Below are 21,038 nucleotides of genomic sequence, written 5' to 3' on the forward strand. Positions count from 1 at the left end.
CATCGAGTGCTCCGCAGTACGCTTGGACGCATCCGTCCTGTTGGTGCCATGACTTGCATAACATGGGGCGCGTCAGTGCCGTTCACTCGTCATATGCCTTTTTACCATTGCCGTCGGGAGTAACCAAATCTTACGTATGTGTTTGCAAGTTGAGATGCTTATGTTGGTTACCCCAACTCCAAGACAATATTTAAACGCTACGATATTCGATCTCGAGCTTCTTTGTGTTGTTCAATACATTCACCAATCTTTCGAAGGCCCAAGTCTCCGAGTCCATACTTCTCAGTCAAAAAGTCTCCAGTATCATGAGGGTCTTCGACATATTGCAGTATGGTCTTTCTTTGAAGTTCAAGTCCTACTTCGATTTGGCATTCCATGGCCCTGCTTTTTCTTATCTACCAAAGCTGTCAAAGCAAAACGTCTGGTCGAACTCGGGTTGTTCTGGATACCTACACAACTAATAAGTAGCCTGTGCTCTAACTAAGTCTCACAGTTCAGTCCTGAGCTACTATTGCGAGAGTTTCAGTAAGATAGAATTCTGCAGCAATTGCACCCAAGCTTCATCAGCGCTGAAAGTATTGCACACGTGGTCTATTAACAACCCATCACAATATCGGATCAGTTTCTGGCTTCAGAGCTTGCTCTCCACCACAGCCCATTCACCACTGTCTACCCTCTCGCAGATATTCTTCAACGTCTGTGCCGCCCATTCAAAATCGCCCATCTCAAGGTACACCTGCGCGCTCAACCTCGTCCACCACGCGCCATTATAGAACAACGTTTGAACAAACGTGTTGTAGTCGCTAATCAGTGTCTTGCTGACCCAATCTCGCACCAACGAGCCCACCTCATCGCTCTCAAGGCCCGCTTTAGCCGCTGCTTCTTTCGCCTTGGCAACAGAGATAGGCAGGCGAACGTTCGTCAGACAGCACTGACTCAACGTCTCCGTCTTGTTATCCAACATTTCAGTCCTCAAAACTTCTGCCACATGCTGCGCGGCCTGCTTGGCCAGCGTGAAACAGTACTCGCGGATCTTCTCTTCGCCACCAAGTTCCTCGCGCCATTTCAGTGCGGTGGGTAGACACAAGAACGGCGCGTTATCTATGGTACCCACGAACTCGAAGTTGCTGACGTACGCCGATTTCTTGGCTTCCACGAAAGCGGATTTCGGGAATGGAGAACCAATCTTTGCGTTCTTGGGCATGAAGCCATGGGATGTGGGTAGCGTGGAGCGGATCAGATGTTGATTCCGGACGGGCACGTAGAAGATTGCGCAGCCGCGGGGGACATGGAGCCATCTTTTTCGTATCAGCTCCCGTACGCACAACAAAATAGAGGGAAGGGATACGAGAGGGATGGAAGGAGAGATACGTACTTGTGGCAGTTACTCACGAAGAAATCCGGATCCAACGTCGGGAGATCCAACTCGACATGGCCTACTCCATGCGCCCCGTCGATACAACTCAACACGCCCGCCTCTCTGCACGCCGCCGTCAACGCCTCAAACGGCACTCGAACACCCGGCATGCTAACCACAGTATCAAACACAGCAACCTTGACCTTCCCACCCTGCCTCTCCACCTCAGCAACCTTCTGCCTAAACGCCTCGACCAGCCAGTCATCTTCAACCGGATACGTATACGCGATCTTCACGCTCTTCGCGGGCGTCGTCTCAGTGATGTAATCCACCGTCTTCTCGCACGCGCCGTAGATGGTGGCGAAATACAGGATGTGCTCGCCGGGAGAAAATACAAGGTTACGCAGCACGGTGTTGACGCCTGTTGTGGCGTTGGGCAGGAAGACTAGCGTCTCGGACGGCGCGTTGAGGATCTTGGATATGGCTTCTCGTGACTCGTCGAGGAGGGTGGGATACGCGTACCGGATGAAATGGTCTGGGCGCGCTTCGGCTTGGTCTTGGTAGGAGCGCATTGCTTCGCGGACGGGGAGGGGGTAGGTGCCGAAGGAGCCTGGGGGGGTTAGATGGGGGGATTTGATCGGCTGCCGATATGATAATGAAATGAGAGGGATGAGAAGATCAATCTGGAAAGGTTGATGAGATGAGAGTGGTGGACGTTCAAGTCTTCACCTATGGGCCATCGGAAGTGTTACAACCAAGCCGTCAATAGCTACGGTGAGTTTATAACTTGAATGAAGTTCAACAAGTCACCACCACATCTCGCCCAAACCAGAAACCAGAAAAGACTCAATGGAAGAAAGCAACACACATACCATGATTCAGATTCAAGTACCCCTCACCAAACAAGAAATCCTTCTCCCTCAATTCCTTGCCAAACTTGACACCACTCTTCGTCCTCAGAGCAAGCACATTGCTTGAAGTGTCGTTGTTCGTTGGTGTAGCCATGACTCAAAATGACCTAATCTACCTAATCCAATTGACGGAGATATAGAATGTATTTGCGATGAAGACAGAAACGTATACAGCAAGACCTATATATACAAAGCAAAACGCCGTGACTCAATCAACAGAAGACGTTGCTATGCCGGCTACGTACTGCATGCTAGTCATAGGTAGGGCGTGGCTCGTCATGGGCGAATTGGCCAATCAGGAAACGCGGGGGACGACGGCTAGTGACGTGCAAAAAACGGCAGTGACTCTTTTCTGCCCATGTCCGCAACGCAGTTGCTCAAGGGGGTTGGTCAGCTTCTACTTCGTGTGTTCGGATCTGTGAGGATTGGGTATATGCTACTCTACGGTATGCTATGGTATGCTGATTTTACTCTGATAAAACTGCCGTGATAAAATAGGTACTGTGTCCACCAAAACTATGCATCTCCAGGACGCGAATTACATACAACACTTAAAGACTACATCAAACAGATGGAGTACTCGTGATTCGTCATGCCAGCTCGCACTCATCAACATAGTCTCCCGCAACTAGACTTATATACGAAAAGCAACAACATGGTTAGATAGTGCGCACACCCCTTGCCTTCTCAGCCAAAACGCGCCGGCGATACTGGTCACGGAACTGAATCCGACCACAGGTACCCAGCCCCACGGCTATGAAGAGCACAGCACTCCATATGCACGTCACGACGAGGCCGACGGGGAAGAAAGAGAGCGTGGTTCCCGGTACAACGAACGGCGCGGCGATGGCGGCGATCGAGGACGCAGCGGCCGCAGCGGTGGGATCGGCAGTCGTGGGTCTATCCGCTTTGCTGGCGAAGATGCCATTCACGAAGGTTGCGCCTGCGGATGATAGCGTCTCTGTGACGTCGATGTTGGAGATGGGGTTTCGAGCCGCGAGATCGATGTCCGGGACGAGAAGCGGTTTTAGTGTTTCTCTGATGTGGGGTTAGTGGTGGGTTTGGGGGGAGATGGGAGATGGGGGACTTACTCGGTCATGACGTCGCCGAACATTAGGTTGCTGTTGATGCGACCCACGTACATGAGCACTTTAAACTCGGTCATATCGCTGATTGTTTGTCTCTCGACGAGAAGGCTATCCGTGTCTCGTGTACGAACGGGTGGGTAGCCGATGTCACGCTTTTGGAATGTGCCGTTCATGTTTTGGACGGTCGCGCCTAGATAGGACAACGACAAGCTGATGTCGGCTGCGGTAACGCCTATCCAGGGATCAACGGGTGCTGATACGTTGTACAGGCGGAGTTCAGCCTGGAAGACGCCAGTCCGGTTGTCGAGAAATGGTACATTGTAGCAGACCGCAATGCCACTTGGATTCGAGGCTTTTCCTTTTAGGTTCGAAAGCGTGCTCATGCAGGCTGATCGTGTCTCTTCCTCCCATTTCTTCAAATCTGCTTTGGATGCGTCGCCGGACGCTGGTACTAACGAGGAGAGAGGCGCTGTATCTGCGGGGTTTGCGTCTTGTCGTCGGGTAAGAGAGGCGACGAGGGCGGCATCCCGTCGGAGTACTTCTTCCACATCATCACTTCGTTGAAGAAGGGCGTTGACCTGTCCAATCTTGAAAGCTGTCGCATGTCCAGCAGCGAGCAGACCGCCGATGAGGGCACTTTTGAATAGCATTGTAAACGAGTGGTATTAAACAAATTTGGTGATTAAAGTAACTTCCGCCAGGCTGTCCAGCAGCAAACTAGCAGGAGAACACAGTGAGGTACGAAAAAGATGAAAGTGGAAAACGCGAAGGATGAACCGTGAGAAAAAGGCCCTACACAGGTATCACTATGGGACACGATGAAAAGATTGGCAGCGCCAGCGCGGACACGCGGCACACTACATGGGACGTCCGATGATGGGTTCACGATGGCGCGACTCGAGCTTACCGTCTACACTCCGAACCATTAAGTCTTGGCAGGAAGAGGCCATACCAGAGTTGAGACTGATCTTGATTGAAGCTGCGACGGGTGGCATGGTGCATATCTATGCGTCAGGGCGTAGTGTTTGACATGTACCTGTATTCGAGTCTCGAACCCCTCAGACTGGTGGGAATCGATCAAGCTATTGCGACAATAAGATGGAATCTAAGACGGAGGCGGGATGACAAGACGATGGTAGACCCCTTGACACGGTTGACGTTGAGGCTCTGATGTCCCGAAACTCTGGGAGTTGCGTTACGTGATGGCTGGCCAATGAGCGCACTTTAGTTACCGAGCCGTTGCGATTCTGTGACCCCTCCATGGACCCCATCATGTCTCTTCCATTCCATCACGGTTGCGCCACTGCGGCGACAACCAACGCCTCATGTGACGGGCGGTGTTCGACGTTGTGGTGTCTCGGAAATAGGCACGATGTGCGTAATCATAAGCTGCTGCCACTCCCGGTTCATGGCACGGCCCTCGAAGGCGTATCGCTGGGCCTGATTTCTGGCCAGACGAAGGACTGTACGACTGTCGCGTGCCCGATATCCAAAAGCCTTCGGTGCCGAGACTGACTTGGCCGTCATCTGAAGCCGTGCCAGGGGTGAGAAGATCCCCGGTGGGGTTTTGGGTCTCCCGGAAGATACGGTGAGTGAGTGGCGTAGACTCTGATCTGGCACTCTGGTATCACCACGCAACAACACCGTCCCGGCATCTTCCAACTGCGAAGTCCGGCTCCTTTGAAGCAGGACGGTCCTGCGTTCTCATGTGTGCTCAAAATACACAGCCGGTGGTCCTGCAGTAATTCCACAGCCTCCTGCAGCGCTTCGGAAGCGCTTGGAACGACACCTGCTCTTTCGGGACGGATCGCGCGCTACAGAGGAGCATCCTGGATGATCTGGCACCATACGATTTCGTCTGGCTGCGAACAGATGCACAATTTATGTCTCCTCGAATGAAGCGACTCTGAGGTCGCCACGTTCGCGTGCATGCGACTAATCCTGAAGGGTGCGCTTATGCCCAATATGTGCCTAACACACATACCGAGGGCCTTTGCTCCTCTCGTCACGCTCTACTAATGCGGTTTGAAATGCAGGCGAATGGATGCCAGCACATCAAAGGCCTCTGTGTTGTTGTTGGATGCACGACCGCTCTGTATCTTCCGTAATTACTGTGGTACTTCTTTCATAGACTGGGGCTCCTGGACCCAAACTTCCTCAATCGCTGCCTCCCACGCTCCTCGTCGCGCTACGCTGCTCTATTCCGAGTGCTTTTTACGTCTATGCTTAAGTCATATTAAAACTAGTTCACCGGCTGCTGTGCTCTTTCGTCTCCAACGGACATTCTGTCCTACACACTATATCCTCCAATCTTCGTTGGCTCTACTGTGTTCACTCCAAACAACGCCTTTTCAGCTTTGCAGATATGCATCAAAGCACAAACTCCCCATGGGGCAAACCAGCGGTGGATTACCCTAAACCCCAATACAGCCTCTCACATACCGTGTCGATGGTCAACCTGCATGAAGAAGCTGCGTGGTACGCGAATCGAGGACCGACCTCCCCCACGGCCTCATCCGCTTCGAGCACTAGCAGAACTACTACACCGACCACGATAAACAACAATCCATGGTCCAACATCGTCGCGAGTCCAGATTCAAACTCAACAACCTCAACACAGTCAGCTGGTTCGTCGCCCCGAGACAGTCCAAACCGTACCCCAGAGCATGTAAGTCGGTCGACTACACCCGTAGCGCCGCAACCCATAAGACCATACAATGTTGTAGCAGGATTTGCGCCATTATCGCCCGCGCTTTCATCATCTGGAGACTCGTACAAGAGTTTTGAGTATCCAGGCCCTTTAATGTCTGCCTTTCCAGGCTCCCCAAATCCGTACCGACAACCTGTGGTACCTCTCACACCGTTAGTAAACGGGTTCATCAACACTTCTGTTTTATCTTCACAGGGCCAGTCGCTGTCCGGCTGGTTCTACGAACTGTGTCGCAAGCAGGGGTGGGACGGCGGGCTGGTCAAGAAAATTTGGCAATGGACACTGTCCAATCCGAGAGTCGCCATCCTTCTTTTTGTGTGTGACGATGTGTCTTCGTGGAGACAGGCAGCATTTTTCGATCTCAGAGATGAAAGTTTACCATTTCCCGAGGACCGTCTTCAAGGCATCGTGGCAGATGCCCGTAAGCTTGTGTCGGAGCAATGGCGAGCCACATCGAAGGAGCTCCCATTAACCGGAGGCCATGTAGATTTTGCAGTACGCGAGACTGTTCCGCTGCAGCATGTTGGGCTTATCCGAACGTCTAGAAACTCTGAGAAGAGTGTAGACAAAGTTCGAGTGTTGGGCAGCAATGATGACCGCATTCTGGTACGAAAGCGCTTCATCACCACGCGGCCTTCTCAAAAGGCTGCCGTGTTGGAACAGATCAAGAAATTCCAGCAGTACGAACACAAAAACATCGCTAAGATACTCTGCTCGTACGCACAGCCAAGTCACATCGGCATCGCCACAGACACAGCCCAGTACAGCTTAGACGAGTATCTAGCACTGCCAGGCCACGATTCGAGCCGCTCAAAGGTACTAGTAGACTGGATGCACGACCTGGCCTCAGCCCTTGAATACCTCCACTCCCAATCAATATGCCACCGTGGCATCCGACCGCGCAAGATCCTAATCGACGGCCCCCGAATCTTCTTCGCGCCCTTCGAAATCGGCCACAGCAGCGACAACTTCAGCCCCACCATAGCCACATCGCAGCGCCTCGACCAACTGCAGACCTACTTCCAAGACCAAGCCTACATCTACGCGGCGCCCGAAGCAATCGTCTCCCGCGGCAAGCGCATGGCCGACGTCTTCTCCCTCGGCTGCGTCCTCCTCTCCATGATGACAGTCGCTCAAAACCAATCCGTAGCAAGCTTCGCCCAGTACCGCGCAGGCTCCTCCCAAGACGCATCTTTCCACGCACACCTCGACCGCGTCGCCAGCTGGCGCAATCGCCTGCACGCCGCTAGCACCTCCGGGCTGCGCAACGGCAACATCGGCTCTGGCCGGCGTATGCGCCAGCTCAAAGCCGAAGCAGAATGGCTCAGCATCATTGAGAAGATGCTGCTGCCCCGCCCCAAGGAGCGGATCAAAATGAGCCACATGCTCGCTAGTCTGGGCGGCGCCGGTAAGGTCGCGGGAGCCCGCAGACGCAGTCTCGACGGCGGCGGATATGCGGGGCAGGTTGCTGTCTCGATGGGTGCGAATACATCGACCACGACGACGGCGGCGCTGATCGATATCGGACCCGAGCGTATCGCGGACTCGATGCGCAAACCGGAACTCAGCGTCTTTGATGGGTACTTTCAGCAGCAGTCGCGCAGGCTTGAGCCCGCGGGGGGGTGGTAGTGGGTAGTCGGATCGTCACGCTTGGTTTACCGCGTCAACGATACGATCACGCATGGTGTGCTCAATTGCTCCGAGGTGACACTCGGGCGCAACACACATAGCAGGAAGTCTTGCAAGATGGATCCATCTAGTCTTTAGCCAGTCACATAGTCAGTCAGCCAGTCAGTTAGTTCGTTATATAGCACCCGGGTCGGCGGTCCTCTGATACCCCCTTTCTGCGACCCCCTATTCAATATATATATTCATATTCATATTCATCTCCATACTCAGCTCTTAGCGTGTCTACTAGTAAGATGCGATGAGATGATTAAGACGAGGTGGGTGCAAAAGAAGAAGGGGGGATGGAAGAGGAGAGGTGGGAAGAAGTGGAATACAGTGAGTGAGTGAATGAGTGACTCCGAGGTGATTTACAATCCAGCTATCCATCTCGAGTGCCTTGCGTTTTGCCCGTTCGTATACGGGCCAGCAAGTCTATTCCATTACAATAAGGTAGAGAGATAAGATCCATCGGGTAGATAGATACTATACAACACAGCACGATCTAACACACAATACACAACACATCAACACATCAACACACAGAAACACGGGTAAAGGGAAGATGTCAGTCTCCTTGCATCCATTCAATCCAGACAACTCATACACCAACCAGCACCCAAGACTTTTACGGATACAAGCCATCTCAACTGCCAACCTCCAATCCACCCAACCCCTCCTTCCCAACCTAACCAGCATGTTCCACAATCTCACTAACCAGCCTCCCACCGCGTACAAAACTCCTCAACTGCTCCGGCACCGGATTCTCCACATAATCCTCCTCGGTGGGCAGATTAATATTGATACTCGAGCACTTGCTCGTAAAGATCTCCGTATTCAGACTATCCTTGGACAGATAAACCGTCGCGCCATCGACCTGATCAAGGAGAACAGTGGGCAGCGTGCCGACGACCTGCAGGGCGAAGTTAGGGCACTTGATGACGTCGACGGAGCTAACCAGCGAGTCAATGATGAGGGAGGTGCGCGACGAGTTGTCGAGGGAGATGGCGTTTGCTTTTCCGTTGATGCGGATGGTAGTGTTTTTGCAGCGGGAGATGAGGATCGAGTGGTTGATTTCGGCGTCGATTTCGAGCATTTCCGTGGGGCCTTCGAAGTTCTCCTGTCATGTACATATTAATATTGATTTTCTTTTTTGAAAAGTGATGGGTGGCAGAACGTACTACTATCCACTTGTTGCCGTCGAGCTCCTTCTTGGGCGGCTTCTTAGTCCGCATGCTGTCTGGCTTGGGCTTCTTGCCGGGCGGCGCTGGGCTCTTGCCTCGCATTGAACTGCTGCTGTCGCTGCGTGTGGGGACGCGGTCGTTTGCTCGCAGTGACGGGTTCTTATGCGTCATCTGGCTTGCGTCGACCTTCTTCAGGCCCCTCGTGACCCCCTCGCCCTGGTTGAGGGCATCGAAGACGGCGTTCATGTCGGCGGCTGACTTCTTGGGCGCGGGTGCAGCACCAGGTGGCGGAGGAAGGCCTGGTGGCGGGGGAGGACCCGGCGGGGGAGGGACACCGCCAGGCGGAGGTGGTGGGATGCTCGACGCTGGAGAGGACGAGTGGGCACTTGCAACCTGCTTGGCGGCCTCCTTTGCGTCGATGCCGTTGGTGTTCCATGCAACACCGAAGGCGTGGTGCGTCTTTGCGTACTCGGCGAGGGCCTTGAACAGCCTGTAGTAGGCCTGGACCCATTCGACGTATGTCTTGTCCGGGCTGTGTTCGTGTCAGGTACAGTCCTCTTCGCGTGTCGTGTGCGTCGTCCTACCTCTCTCGATGCGCCCTAAGCACCTTGTTGCCGTACATCTGCGCGCCGCCGAACATCTCGGTGATGTGTTCGTGGGGCTTCGCGCCAACCGTGATCCAGCCCAATGCACCCACACCGTCGGCGACCATGTGCAGCGGGTCTTTGAGCTCCGGGTCCCGGTTGGTCTGCTTGACCTCGTCCGTCTTCTCCATGCTGGCCTGCAGGTCCTTCAGCAGCTCGAGCATGGTGCGGTCGTCGGGCTTCTTCGCCTTGTTCGCGATGAAGAGGAAGTCTCGCTGCGCTGCAAAGGCCTGCTGTACCGCTTTCGACTGTCCATGCGTCAGATCTTGTGCTCCCCCGCAACGCTGCAATCCCCGCATACCTGGCCCTCGATGACGCTGCCCAGCTTGGTGCTCAAGCCCAACCATGTCTTCAGGTCGCCGTCCACAAGCTCGTCGAATGCGGCAATCGACGGCGGCAAGCTCTCGACCGGCTTCGGGGGAGGAGAAATGCTTCGCGGGGCCGTGGGTGCGCCGGCGACAGCACCCGACCCTCCAGTATTGGGCACGCTGCCATCCGCGGGGTACGACGAGCCAGCAATGTCTTCCAGCCGTGACGTGGCAGCTTCGAGCCTGCGCACCATGCACGTCAGCAGCTTGTCCGACGTGGGAATGCCCTCATGGCGGCCTGGGGGATGGTGTTGCGCCTGGGCCATGCTTGTCATGAGGGCGGGGGTGGAGGCGAGATGTCGGGGAGCCAGGGAAAGAGGAGGTCGTCTACATACCGCTTGATCAGCGTCGTTAGATTATTCATGTTGCCCTGAGCCATGTGGGGTGGATGGAAGTTGCTGCGCGCGCAGGGAAGGTACGTGGAGCGGAGCTTCGGGGGAGGCAAGGGGCAGATGACGGATGCCTGCAGGTTGGGTACAACGTGTGCACTTGTTCGAGTAAACCTAAGAATAGAGTAGAAATAGGTGGAAATAGGACAACATGCAATGGCAAGCGTGGTACAAAGTACTTTGGTCGCAGCATCGAGTGTGAGGGTTCATGAGGGTCCAGGGTCTAGCTACGTGCCAAGACGAGGCTCCACCATGCATCGCCTCATGCAGCAATCTGTTAATCATCGCCTTCAACCATCGGTCTGGTGGTTACGTATCATACACTGGTAACTGGGATTGACTGAACTACCTGTTGTAACTCTCAGAGGCTGGGTTTCTGTTTGTATGTGGTGGGGTGATACTTCTTCTCAAACGATCGCCCTCGACTGTCCCCACAACAGCACTGTGAATAGAGACATGTGATGCACCAAACAGAATGCTGACGAGAGAGTAGTGTTGATAAATCATCAACTTTGAACTTATTGCTTCCATCACTGGTCTCTATGAATAGGCTGTAAACAGTACGCAATCAACCACCTACCAGTACACACAAACTAATCCACACAGAACATCCCACTCCAACAAACCCACAAGACAAGCAAACATGGCCTCCCCAATCGAATTCTGTACCCTGGGCATGTTCATAATCGGTACCCCTCTCATCCCCCACTATCTCACCCCACTCCTCACCACCCATAGATGAAATCGAATTCGCGCCCCCAAAGCCCCCAGCAAAAGACATAGTCGGGGGCGCAGGCTCCTACTCCGCCCTCGGCGCCCGCATCTTCTCTCCACCCCCTCAATCGAAATCCATAGGCTGGATAGTCGACTGCGGATCCGACTTTCCCGCTGAACTGCGCAAATTTGTCGCGGCATGGGACACTGGGGTTGTGTTTCGCGAGACGCCTGATCGGTTGACGACGAGGGGCTGGAATGGGTATGGGGAGGATGAACATCGAGGTATGTATGCGTCTTTCCCCACAGAGAGAGGGACTGGGAGGATGGAATACTGACAAACGCAGCGTTCAAGTACCTTACCCCAAAGCTACGAGTCAACCATCGTGATGTAGTGGACACGCCACTACTCTGGAGTAGATCGTTCCACCTCATCTGCGCACCCGCACGCTGCGTCGAGCTCGTGGAAAACATACTCGCTCTACGCGCTCAGTCCTCCAACACAGAGTCCCACCAACGCCCACTGTTTATCTGGGAGCCGGTGCCGGATCTCTGCACGCCTGATGAGCTGCCCAACTGTCTGCAGGCGCTGAAGCATGTTGATGTTATTAGTCCGAATCACCAAGAACTGGGTGGTTTCTTTGGGGGTATGGATCGTGTTAATCACCGATTGATCGAAAAGCTGTGTAAGCAGTGGTTGGAATCTGGCATCGGGTCGGATGGCCAAGGCGGGGTCGTGATACGATGCGGCAAGGAGGGATGCTATGTTGCACGACCTGGGCTGCAGAAGTGGTTACCTGCGTATCACCAGTCCAGCGAGAAAGTCGTCGATCCCACAGGCGGGGGTAATGGCTTTCTGGGTGGATTAGCGGTCGGACTGGTGAGGAGTGGTGGACTGCAGAATCTCGACGAAGCAGCGATCTGGGGGTCGATTTCGGCGAGCTTTGCCATCGAGCAGGTTGGTATGCCGGTCTTGGGTCACAGTCTGCAGGGTGAGACGTGGAACGGGGTGCGCGTTGAAGACAGGGTGGAAGAATTCAGGAAGCGGCTGGGTAGTTATGTACAGCCTTAGCATATTCCCTGCGATATCCCCTCTTGCACTCCGACCCCCATATTCGCAAGTCGCGTTTACTGCCCCTGCTCCTTCACTTTCCGCTCGTGCTCGATGATCTGCTTGCTCCAACTGCGCCACGGTCAGCTCCATGCACTCGTATGCGTCATTGTCGTGGTCGTACTTTCGGCTGGGGAAGAACCGGTGGGGCTCGGGCATCTTGTCGCGGTACTCGCGGTTCGCGCTGACCATCCACACCATGCCGACGATGCTGCCGAGGGCTAGGCCCATGACGGCCGTGTTGGCCTTCCAGTTGGCGGGCTGCGCATACCAACCACCGGACGGCGACCAGACGTGCTTGGGGTATCTGGCATGGCGCGTCAGGAGGGCGCGGGTGAGCGATTGGCGGGGAGTGCTTACGGGATCTTTCCTCCGCCACCCATTGTGAGTTGTGGTAGTGCGGGTTCGTGGGGGTGGTGTGTATGTCCTGGGAGTGAGGTTGGCGATGAGCTTGGGGGAGGGGCTTACGTAAGGCTCGTGCTGCGCGGAAATTTTGGAGCAAGTCGCGATCACCACATAGCGACAGGAAGCAGACGACAACGGAATTGCTGCTGTCCTCTTGCCCGCCCGCCTCCCCTGAACCCCCGACCCCGGCTCTGCTCGACTGTGGCCTTGATGAAGCGGGTACCCCTCCCACGATGCGCCTCGCAATTGCTGGCCCGCCCGCTGCCTCGCCGGCCCTTGTGTCCACACGCTGCTGCACACTTTCCAAATAATGCCACACGCCGCAGTCACGGGATACAGGCGCGGTTCCAGAGCACAGTCGCTGCCACGCCAGACGCGGAGGCATTGGAGGTCGAGGTGCCCGCCACGCTGCAGCAGACGTCGACAACACCGCCCGCACGCCGGAAGAAGAAGCTGCCCCTCGAACAGCTGCCCTCGCCACACCCCAACGCCGCCGAGCGCTCCGTCAAGCTGCACGCCCTGCGCAGCCGCCTCTCGCTGCCGTCGCGCTTCCCCCTGCCCGCGCTGGCCCGCACCCTCGTCCACCCCTCCGCCGACGCCAGTCCCGCCTTCAACAACGCCTCGCTGTCCATCCTCGGCCGCCACCTGCTGGGCTACTACACCACCGAGTGGCTGCTCAGCCACTACCCGCGCCTGCCCATGGAAGTCGTCTTCGCCGCCGTCGAAGCCTACATCGGCCCGCGTGCGCTTGCCACCGTCGCCCGCGAGTGGGGCATCGAAGCCGCCGCCGAGCCCGGAGGAGAAGTCGACCCAGGGCTACTACAATTCAAGCGCCTCAAGACGGGCGAGGACGTGCCCGCCGCACTGAAGCACCAGGTGCCCTGGAAATGGAACGTCACCACCACCCACAAGATCATGGCCACGGACGAATTCGGCTCCACAAACGCCCCGTCGAGCCCACACGCCCTGGCCAAAACACCAGTCCCGCTCGAGGAGGCAGCACAGTCGTTTGTCCGCGCGTTAATCGGCGCGCTACACGTCCATCTCGGCTCGCCCCTCGTCAAGCGCTTCTTCCGCGACCACTTCCTCAGCCGCCATCTCGACATCAGCACCCTGTTTGACTTCCGCACCCCGACCCGCGATCTGTCCCGTCTGTGTGCTCGAGAAGGCTTCGAATCGCCCATTGCCCGCCTGATCTCCGAAACCGGCCGACTGAGCAGACACCCCGTATTCGTCGTCGGCGTCTACAGCGGGAGAGACAAGCTGGGCGAAGGTGCGGGGAGTTCCCTAGACGAGGCTCGGACACGAGCCGCAGCCGCAGCACTGAAGGGGTGGTATCTGTACAAGCCCGTCGAAGTGACGGTGCCGAGCAGCATGGAGGGGGAACTCGACACGAGCAAATGGCGGCCCAACATGGTCGATTGCGGTGAGGTCATCACATGAGAAAGGAGGGGGGCGTTGCGAAACTACGATTATGGAGTTTTGGGGCCTGTATGGTATGTGCATAGATGGGGAACACGTACGGGCCATGTTCTGCTTCGATAAATCTGTATTCTTGATTGGGCTTGGAGGGGAGTGGAATGCATTAAAAGAGACAGACGTTATGATGGACAGACACACACACAGACAGACAGGCGGTAACGGTTAGAGCTGCATGAAGAGTAGGGGGCTGGTGTACGAGATATGATGGGAGGGAAAGTGCGTATGATCTCAACTACGCCAATGTATTGTATGTGACAACATTTTGGGATACTAATGCGAAATGCATCACCACCTTATGTAATAATCAGGGACTATGTGTGATGCATCGATGCGGATGACACGCCACCTTTCTGTCTCTCATGGTTATGGGGTTGGTTTTGGTTTTGGGGAGCTCGTTCGCTAGCTCCTGGGAACTAGCGCGCATTCGTGACTTCGCCTTTGAACATCCCCCACCTTCCTTCCAACGCCGGTCCATATCTTACAAGTCAACAGGCAGTGTTGTTCTTTGCATACTAATAACCCACAGGTATGGTGCATATACGACTAGATGAGCGAGACACTCCTCCCCTAGCTAATCTCTCGATGAGACAAACACCTCAGCAACCGATCAATCAACCCCTCCCAACCCTCACACATGCTCACAACAAAACATCATCACTGACTTCACGCGCATCTCAAGTACCACATTCCAAGCAAAAATCATATTCGATCATCCATAAAAACAACAGACTATCCTCCCTATCATATCATATCATATCACAACACACTCCACCCCCCAGTCACCCAAAACCCACCACCTCTCCCAACCAACATCCCCCAGATTAAACTCCCGTACCCAGGCAGCGAGATCCCGTACTGCCGGAGTCAAACACAGAGTTAAACACCCCCTCTAGTTTCCGCCGAACAAGGCGGCAAGACCTCCAGCTCCGCCTGCACCAGCCGCTCCAGTACCGGCAGCGGCTGCATTTCCCTTGCCCTTGTGGTGGCGGGCTTCGATGCCCGCTTCTCTCTTCTGGTTGCCGAAGAGAGCGGCGAGACCGCCGGTGCCTGCTGCTCCAGTTGCTCCAGTGCCGGCTGCGGCTGCACCGCCGGCTGCTTTGCCTTTGCCCTTGTGATGGCGGGCTTCGATTCCGGCGTCTCGCTTTTGGTTGCCGAAGAGGGCGGCGAGACCACCGGTACCAGCCGCGCCAGCACCAGCACCAGCTGCCGCATTGCCCTTACCCTTGTGATGGGGTTCACGTGCTGAGAGGTCAACGTCGCGAGCTTCGAGTTCAGAAGCCTCAGCCTCGGGAGTGTGCAGATCAGCCCAATGCGCGTCGTCGTCCTCAAGATCATCCGCAGCCTGGCGGCGTGCGTTACCGCCGAAAAGAGCGGAAAGACCTCCAGCTCCTCCAGCTCCGCCGGCAGCGGCTGCTGCATTGCCCTTGCCCTTGTGGTGGCGGGCCTGGAGTTGAGCTGCTTCAGCTGCCTCAGCTTCGGGCGTGTGCAAATCGGCCCAGTGCGCGTCGTCGTCTTCGAGATCATCTGCCGCCTGGCGGCGTGCGTTGCCGCCGAACAGAGCGGAAAGTCCTCCGGCTCCGCCGGCACCGGTCGCTGCGGCGCCACCGGCCGCTTTTCCCTTGCCTTTGTGGTGAGGTGCTGGGTCACGTGCTAGGAGCGCGGCTGCGAGATGAGCAGCTTGGACTGGTCCACTTGCCTGTGCAGAGTCAGAACGAGATGGCCATGATGTGGAAATAGCTGGAACTTACCGGCATGCGAGCAGCATTTACCGCCTTGTCCTCCACAGCTACCTTTGTGTTGGGCACGACATAGGCTGATGTCGATGCACCGAGTGCGAGGATAGTGAGAACAGTGAACTTCATGATGAATATGTTTTAACGTAAAAGATATATATAGGAATGAACGGAAGGTAATCTGCCAGCAGAAACAAGCGATGAAGTCAAGTAGAGAAGAGAAGGTAAGGTAGAGAAGGAAAGCGTTCGTTCAACGATGGCTGCTGTTCTAGTTGGCACAAAGATACCCTTTATAAGAGAAGCTTGTTCCGCATACAACACCGTCTAGACATCCAGCCGCCGTGGCCTGAATCGCATCGACCGCGGCGTATGAGCGCATCTGCCATCCCGGCACGGCATCATGACTCCATCGCAACCGCTATGGATGTGCATCTCACAAGCAATCCCATCTGCAACGCATTGCGGGCGCTCTCGACTCGCCAATCACCCCCCCCTCCCAGCTAACATTCATCGCCTCAACCACAGCCCTCACAAGGCCCTGAGACAACAGCGCGCACCTCATTGGCCACGCGCACCCGCGACCCAGAAATGCGATCCGCAGGACGTTCCGCAGCCCTGCATGTTGTCGAGCTGGATTACCATTTTCCCGCGCGATTTTGGCCCATTCGGCATGTTGCTGTTCCAGGAGGGTGTCAGGTTCGGTGTGAGATGGCGATCTTGTTACGGCGCGGAGGTGAAACAGTGGTGGGGGGTTGCGGGAGGAGGGGCTTGGACTAGCGCATGTCGCGATTTTGTGAGGGTGGGTATACTGGTGAGATATTGGTGCGTGGGCTGGGGTTGGTGTGTCAAGTTTTTTTTGGTGGTGCGTTTGGTGGTGGTGGTGTTGCGGGTTGGGTTGGCGGGTGGAAGGATGTTGCCTTGTGGGTGCCTTGCTTTTCTGTCACGGTTTGCGCGGGTACTTGACTTGTCACTAGAACTGTAGCAGTAGATCTTGTCGGCAAGTCGCTCATTGTCGACACTGATTTTCTCCCAATCGTCTTAGTTGAGATACTCGACTTGCGTCTTTTTCATCCCCATCCTTCCTACACACCAAAGACCCAACACCACATTCCGATCATAAAATACATCTCGTCTTCTCTAGACTCGATCAACTGCCTTCCTCCCAACATCATCCTCTCATCCAACTCCCCAATATGGAGAAATTCAACCCCCCCTCCCCCTCCCCCTCAGACTACGAAGCCACCGCCCTCCTCCCCACCCCCCACCTCCTCCAATCCGCCCAAAAGCGGCGCACAATGGCCATCCTCACGCTCCTAAACCTCTTCGTCTTCACAATCTCCATGCTCTCGCTCATGTGCACGATCATGGCGCAAAAAGACCCCTCTGGGCACTCGGCAGCAAAGCTAATGGATCAGTTTGGCATATACTGTACGTCCCCCACCGCCGCATAACATGGGTCAAGAAACCTCGAAAGCCGGAAGCTGATAGACAGATAAACAGCGCCAGCAATGCACATCGTGTCCCACACGTCCAGGAAATTCGCCCTCCCCTCCCCCCTAAACAGCTCGAAATACGTCGGCATAACGGACGAGGTGGAGAACGCGTGGATGGACATCGCTTACCGTACCCCCTCCCCTCCTCCCCCCTTTCCTCACACCATTCTAACGCACAACCACACAGTACCAGACCAAATGGTCCCCCTCCAAGACTTCCCCAAGCTGCGCAAACCCGCCTCCGCAATGCAGGTCACAGACCCACGCACAGGCGAGACAGGGTACCGCGTCGGGTTGGAGGTGTTCCACCAACTGCACTGTCTTAATTTGTTGCGGATGAGCACGTATCCGGAGTATTACAGGGAGGTGGAGTGGAGCGATATCAGTGAGCCGAGGGAGAAGGTTAGGGCGCATTTGGGTATGTCTCTCCTTTTATTTGTTATCGTCACTGTGCTTGCGTATTTTGCTTATCGTCTGTCATTGTTACGTGATCTACGGGGCTTGTCTATGTACACTCTTGCTTCTTTCCCTGCTGTTCAACGCGCTAATATGTGTGGGAATAGATCACTGCATAGAAATTCTACGCTTGAATCTCATGTGTTTTGCGGATGTGAATGTTTTTACTTTTCATGAGCAGGAGGGGAGGGAGGGGTATTGGCCGGATTATGAGACGGAGCATGTTTGTAGGAATTTTGAGGGGGTTAAGGAGTGGGCGAATATGCATGCTATGCCCGAGGCGGATGTTTGAGGGGATGGGATGGAGTGGTTGGGGTGGAGAGTGTGGGTAGTTAGTGCGCCGCTGCGTTTTTAGGAATTGAGTGCTTGATTTGAATTATGCGAGGGTGTTGGATGAACTATCCGCATTATGACTGGCGTTTACCGTTCAAAGTTGTGCGCTAATTACGGATGAGGTGTCGATTCGTTGGCGCAATTCAAGCCGAGACGAGCGATATTTTACTTCGCTGCTAAGTGAGAGGTTGAGCACGTGACCTTGACACATTGATGAACTCATGGTTGTTCTGATGAGTTAGTAGTTATCAATCTCTATCATATGTTCTCGAAATAATCAGGTCTTTGTTGGTATTGCTCGTTGCGATTGTATGAATCATCACCTTTACACTAAACATATCTCTTTACTCGTCACAGACAGTGCCCTACGAAGGTTTCAGTGATGACATTTCAAGCTCAAAAGGTTAGTCAATAGAACTCAACCTGTTTGATGTTTTTACTGCTACTCTCACGATCTGTGCACTTCGATATCACCTAGGAACCTGGGAACGATATCCTCTAATCTCTCTCGGATGTGTTTATATCTGCTGGTTTGGATATAAAGTCTCAATAAATCAACAGTAGTCTATTAATCCATGCATGTGGTACCTCGTCCCATTCGGAATCTTGGAAAGTCAAGGTGTTGTCTGTTTCACGTCCACTGTTCATTGCACCACTCTTGAAAATAACTCTTCTTAGTGAGAGATTGAATACCGTTATCGGTGATAAGTTCGTGCCCCAGACTGGTCGTGTGTACAAAAAAACGATCTCATAGATCTTAAGCGTGGGCTGATTGAAGTGAGTTGATAACTATTTACCAGTCTTTGCGCTTCAGCATATATTTGCTAGAAGCCTGAGGATGGATCGCACGCTGTTGAGGTAAGAGAGATCTTTCAGGCCAAGTTGTGCGTGCCGCCTATCCGTAGGGTGATTCCAAGACCGTGATTTGTGGGGAAAGAGTGTGCTGGACTGCTGGTGAGGTACATGCGAACGCGTTTGATATTGTGGGTCGCCACTACACGGGCACAGATGTGCTGAAGCGGACGATAAGTAGGCTCAAACTGTCTATCACTGTGCTTTCTCTCATCAGGGTTTGAATATTTCCTTGATTATCTAACGAGCACCTTCCTTAGATTAGTAATGAGAGCCTGCACCTGACATTATAAATTCGAAAGGTCGTTGCCGTTACCTCAGTCGCGTCGGTGGGGTAATGTCTCCAGAGCAACATAACTCTTTCTTGATGGATGAATATAACTATGTAGAGAACAATACATAGCTTTGTTTGTGTGGGCAGATTCCCTTGTCGGGTGACACATAGTCCAATCTCTTCACAAACGTGCGGCTACAGTTGAGTCTACGTCATATGTGCTAATGATGAACTCAGACATGATGTTGATAAAACTTCAAGTGTCTCTATCCAGGATTAAGGACATGAGTTTGCCGTGCTCAGTCTGGGAGGTCTCCCGCACCTGGTGAGCAATAGCAAGGCTAGTCTTGTGTATCGTATCTAGGTTCTACGCATCTTATCTCACATATCAGCCTATTTCTTTCCTGTCTCTGTTTGAGGTGAATGCAAGTTTCTGCCAAGTTGCTAGCGTGTTCTACGCGTTACGCGTGCTACTGGTGAATAAGTCGCGTTTGTGGAGCAAGTTCTTTTAACTCCTTCTGGCTATCACAACCAAAGCACGCTGAGATAACCAACTGACACCATAAAGACAAGACCATATGCAATGATGGCGCTTCCCACTGTCACTATGACAAGTTTTGGCGATGCTCGACAAATGAGCTACACGGTCCCGCGGAGTGATACCCACGATGTGAGTTACCAGCGTATTGGATGTTGCAGTGAGCTCTACTAACAAAGCTTAGAAACTCGTCCAGTTTGCTATCTCCCAGTTCGGCGGCCGCTACCCTCAAGAGCAATGGGAGGTGCATTTTCACATGGCAACTGAAGATCTCACGGACGACATGTGCGAGGGCCGTATCAGCGAGATTTCCTACGACAAGCATGACTACTTCTACTCAACATTTTTGAGCGGCACCAGGCTTCGTATCGTTGCGCATTTCACATTGAGACAAGGCACTGAGGTGCAACCCCCACCTGTAAGACATCCTCACAAAATCACAACGGTTCAGCTTGGGCCATGTTTATTTCGCATTGATCATTTGGACTACACCACAGTCATCTAACATAGCTAATCATAGTGTAGTCAAAAATCACTACTACCCAGTCCATGGGTTCAAGCGAAGCTAACGCCATCGTGCTGGATGTTGAGACTCCTCCTCGTGTGAAGCGCGAAAAGCCAGAATCTACAGCCGTTACGAACAAGTCTCTCAGTAGGGACAACACTGTCTTGTCGGATCAACGAGGACAAGACCTACCGGTCTATTCTCGTCCTAGTGAACCTTTTGATAAGGGGGTGTTTTGCGCTGATCTCGAGTCGTTAAAGGAGAACGGACCTCCCGATACTTCCAAGTATGCCAACGCCAAGTTCGAAATCTTCAGCCACGCTCGTCAAGGTCAACTTGTTCATGCACACTTGATAGATTACACCAGACATGGAGTTGACGCGTTGGAGCCGTGTGCATTCTGCACGTTCGATGGAATCAAGTGCCGGATTTATCACCCTTCTATGCGCGGTTTCAAAGTGAGGCTCGCGGATAGGCCACTGGGACACCGGTGTTCAGGATGTCGGTTCAATGGTCATAAGTGCAATGCCGCATAAGGTTTTGCTTCTTCATGTCCTGCACACTTGCTGGGATATGCACGATGTGGAATTATCCGAGTACATTCAAGTTCAGCGATTATGTATTCGACACTGTATACTAGGAGGTGTTAAACAATCTCAGCAATGGTAGAATACCTGCACGTATCAAATTCCAAATCATCATGAAATATAAGGATGCTATGTTCCAATCTTTCATTACAAACGAATAACTCCAAGGGGTGTACACTGATGATCTGCTAGGCAAGTTGCATATTCTGTTCTTAGCCTATCTGTTTTATCGCACAGGT

General features: G+C 53.8%; 11 protein-coding genes across 11 annotated transcripts; 6 read left to right on the top strand and 5 right to left on the bottom strand.

The window, feature by feature from the left end:
- Positions 1-553: 553 nt before the first annotated feature.
- On the bottom strand, positions 554-2,452 carry P153DRAFT_368196 (PLP-dependent transferase). Its single transcript, XM_033668453.1, has 3 exons — positions 2,230-2,452; positions 1,376-1,967; positions 554-1,298 (listed from the first exon to the last, which is right to left on the bottom strand). Exons 1-3 carry the CDS (start codon positions 2,360-2,362, stop codon positions 632-634), a joined length of 1,392 nt encoding a protein of 463 aa, XP_033521998.1. The 5' UTR covers positions 2,363-2,452; the 3' UTR covers positions 554-631.
- A 475-nt stretch (positions 2,453-2,927) lies between these two features.
- On the bottom strand, positions 2,928-4,006 carry P153DRAFT_294895 (uncharacterized protein; the record flags this gene model as incomplete). The annotated part of the gene is made up of 2 exons (XM_033663987.1): positions 2,928-3,306; positions 3,360-4,006. The coding sequence occupies 2 exons, from the start codon at positions 4,004-4,006 to the stop codon at positions 2,928-2,930; spliced, it is 1,026 nt and encodes a 341-aa protein (XP_033521999.1).
- A 1,715-nt stretch (positions 4,007-5,721) lies between these two features.
- On the top strand, positions 5,722-7,695 carry P153DRAFT_295146 (kinase-like protein; the record flags this gene model as incomplete). Its single annotated transcript, XM_033664007.1, has 1 exon — positions 5,722-7,695. One exon carries the CDS (start codon positions 5,722-5,724, stop codon positions 7,693-7,695), a length of 1,974 nt encoding a protein of 657 aa, XP_033522000.1.
- Positions 7,696-8,153: 458 nt separating this feature from the next.
- On the bottom strand, positions 8,154-10,344 carry P153DRAFT_368200 (uncharacterized protein). Its single transcript, XM_033668454.1, has 5 exons — positions 10,263-10,344; positions 9,861-10,110; positions 9,500-9,807; positions 8,913-9,447; positions 8,154-8,851 (listed from the first exon to the last, which is right to left on the bottom strand). Exons 1-5 carry the CDS (start codon positions 10,304-10,306, stop codon positions 8,420-8,422), a joined length of 1,569 nt encoding a protein of 522 aa, XP_033522001.1. The 5' UTR covers positions 10,307-10,344; the 3' UTR covers positions 8,154-8,419.
- Positions 10,345-10,728: 384 nt separating this feature from the next.
- On the top strand, positions 10,729-12,317 carry P153DRAFT_343826 (PfkB family carbohydrate kinase-like protein). Its single transcript, XM_033666023.1, has 5 exons — positions 10,729-10,876; positions 10,923-11,005; positions 11,055-11,315; positions 11,378-12,213; positions 12,266-12,317. Exons 2-4 carry the CDS (start codon positions 10,960-10,962, stop codon positions 12,100-12,102), a joined length of 1,032 nt encoding a protein of 343 aa, XP_033522002.1. The 5' UTR covers positions 10,729-10,876; positions 10,923-10,959; the 3' UTR covers positions 12,103-12,213; positions 12,266-12,317.
- On the bottom strand, positions 12,180-12,524 carry P153DRAFT_260424 (uncharacterized protein; the record flags this gene model as incomplete). Its single annotated transcript, XM_033662828.1, has 3 exons — positions 12,180-12,213; positions 12,266-12,448; positions 12,502-12,524. Coding segments are annotated over 3 exons (240 nt in total), but the record flags the coding sequence as incomplete, so codon positions are not given.
- Positions 12,525-12,659: 135 nt separating this feature from the next.
- Positions 12,660-14,323, top strand: P153DRAFT_368203 (ribonuclease III). Its single transcript, XM_033668455.1, has one exon. It carries the CDS (start codon positions 12,757-12,759, stop codon positions 13,987-13,989), a length of 1,233 nt encoding a protein of 410 aa, XP_033522004.1. The 5' UTR covers positions 12,660-12,756; the 3' UTR covers positions 13,990-14,323.
- A 1,316-nt stretch (positions 14,324-15,639) lies between these two features.
- On the bottom strand, positions 15,640-16,011 carry P153DRAFT_368205 (uncharacterized protein). The gene has a single exon (XM_033668456.1). It carries the CDS (start codon positions 15,888-15,890, stop codon positions 15,735-15,737), a length of 156 nt encoding a protein of 51 aa, XP_033522005.1. The 5' UTR covers positions 15,891-16,011; the 3' UTR covers positions 15,640-15,734.
- A 14-nt stretch (positions 16,012-16,025) lies between these two features.
- Positions 16,026-16,974, top strand: P153DRAFT_52459 (uncharacterized protein). The gene has a single exon (XM_033673256.1). It carries the CDS (start codon positions 16,162-16,164, stop codon positions 16,741-16,743), a length of 582 nt encoding a protein of 193 aa, XP_033522006.1. The 5' UTR covers positions 16,026-16,161; the 3' UTR covers positions 16,744-16,974.
- P153DRAFT_343832 (uncharacterized protein) lies at positions 16,955-18,002 on the top strand (the record flags this gene model as incomplete). The annotated part of the gene is made up of 4 exons (XM_033666024.1): positions 16,955-17,189; positions 17,262-17,384; positions 17,442-17,672; positions 17,818-18,002. 4 exons carry the CDS (start codon positions 16,955-16,957, stop codon positions 18,000-18,002), a joined length of 774 nt encoding a protein of 257 aa, XP_033522007.1.
- A 1,702-nt stretch (positions 18,003-19,704) lies between these two features.
- On the top strand, positions 19,705-20,873 carry P153DRAFT_405808 (uncharacterized protein). The gene is made up of 3 exons (XM_033672022.1): positions 19,705-19,839; positions 19,892-20,125; positions 20,233-20,873. The coding sequence occupies exons 1-3, from the start codon at positions 19,753-19,755 to the stop codon at positions 20,746-20,748; spliced, it is 837 nt and encodes a 278-aa protein (XP_033522008.1). The 5' UTR covers positions 19,705-19,752; the 3' UTR covers positions 20,749-20,873.
- Positions 20,874-21,038: the final 165 nt, after the last annotated feature.

The sequence above is a fragment of the Dothidotthia symphoricarpi genome, assembly GCF_010015815.1.
Source record: "Dothidotthia symphoricarpi CBS 119687 unplaced genomic scaffold P153scaffold_14, whole genome shotgun sequence".
Lineage (NCBI taxonomy): Eukaryota > Fungi > Ascomycota > Dothideomycetes > Pleosporales > Dothidotthiaceae > Dothidotthia > Dothidotthia symphoricarpi.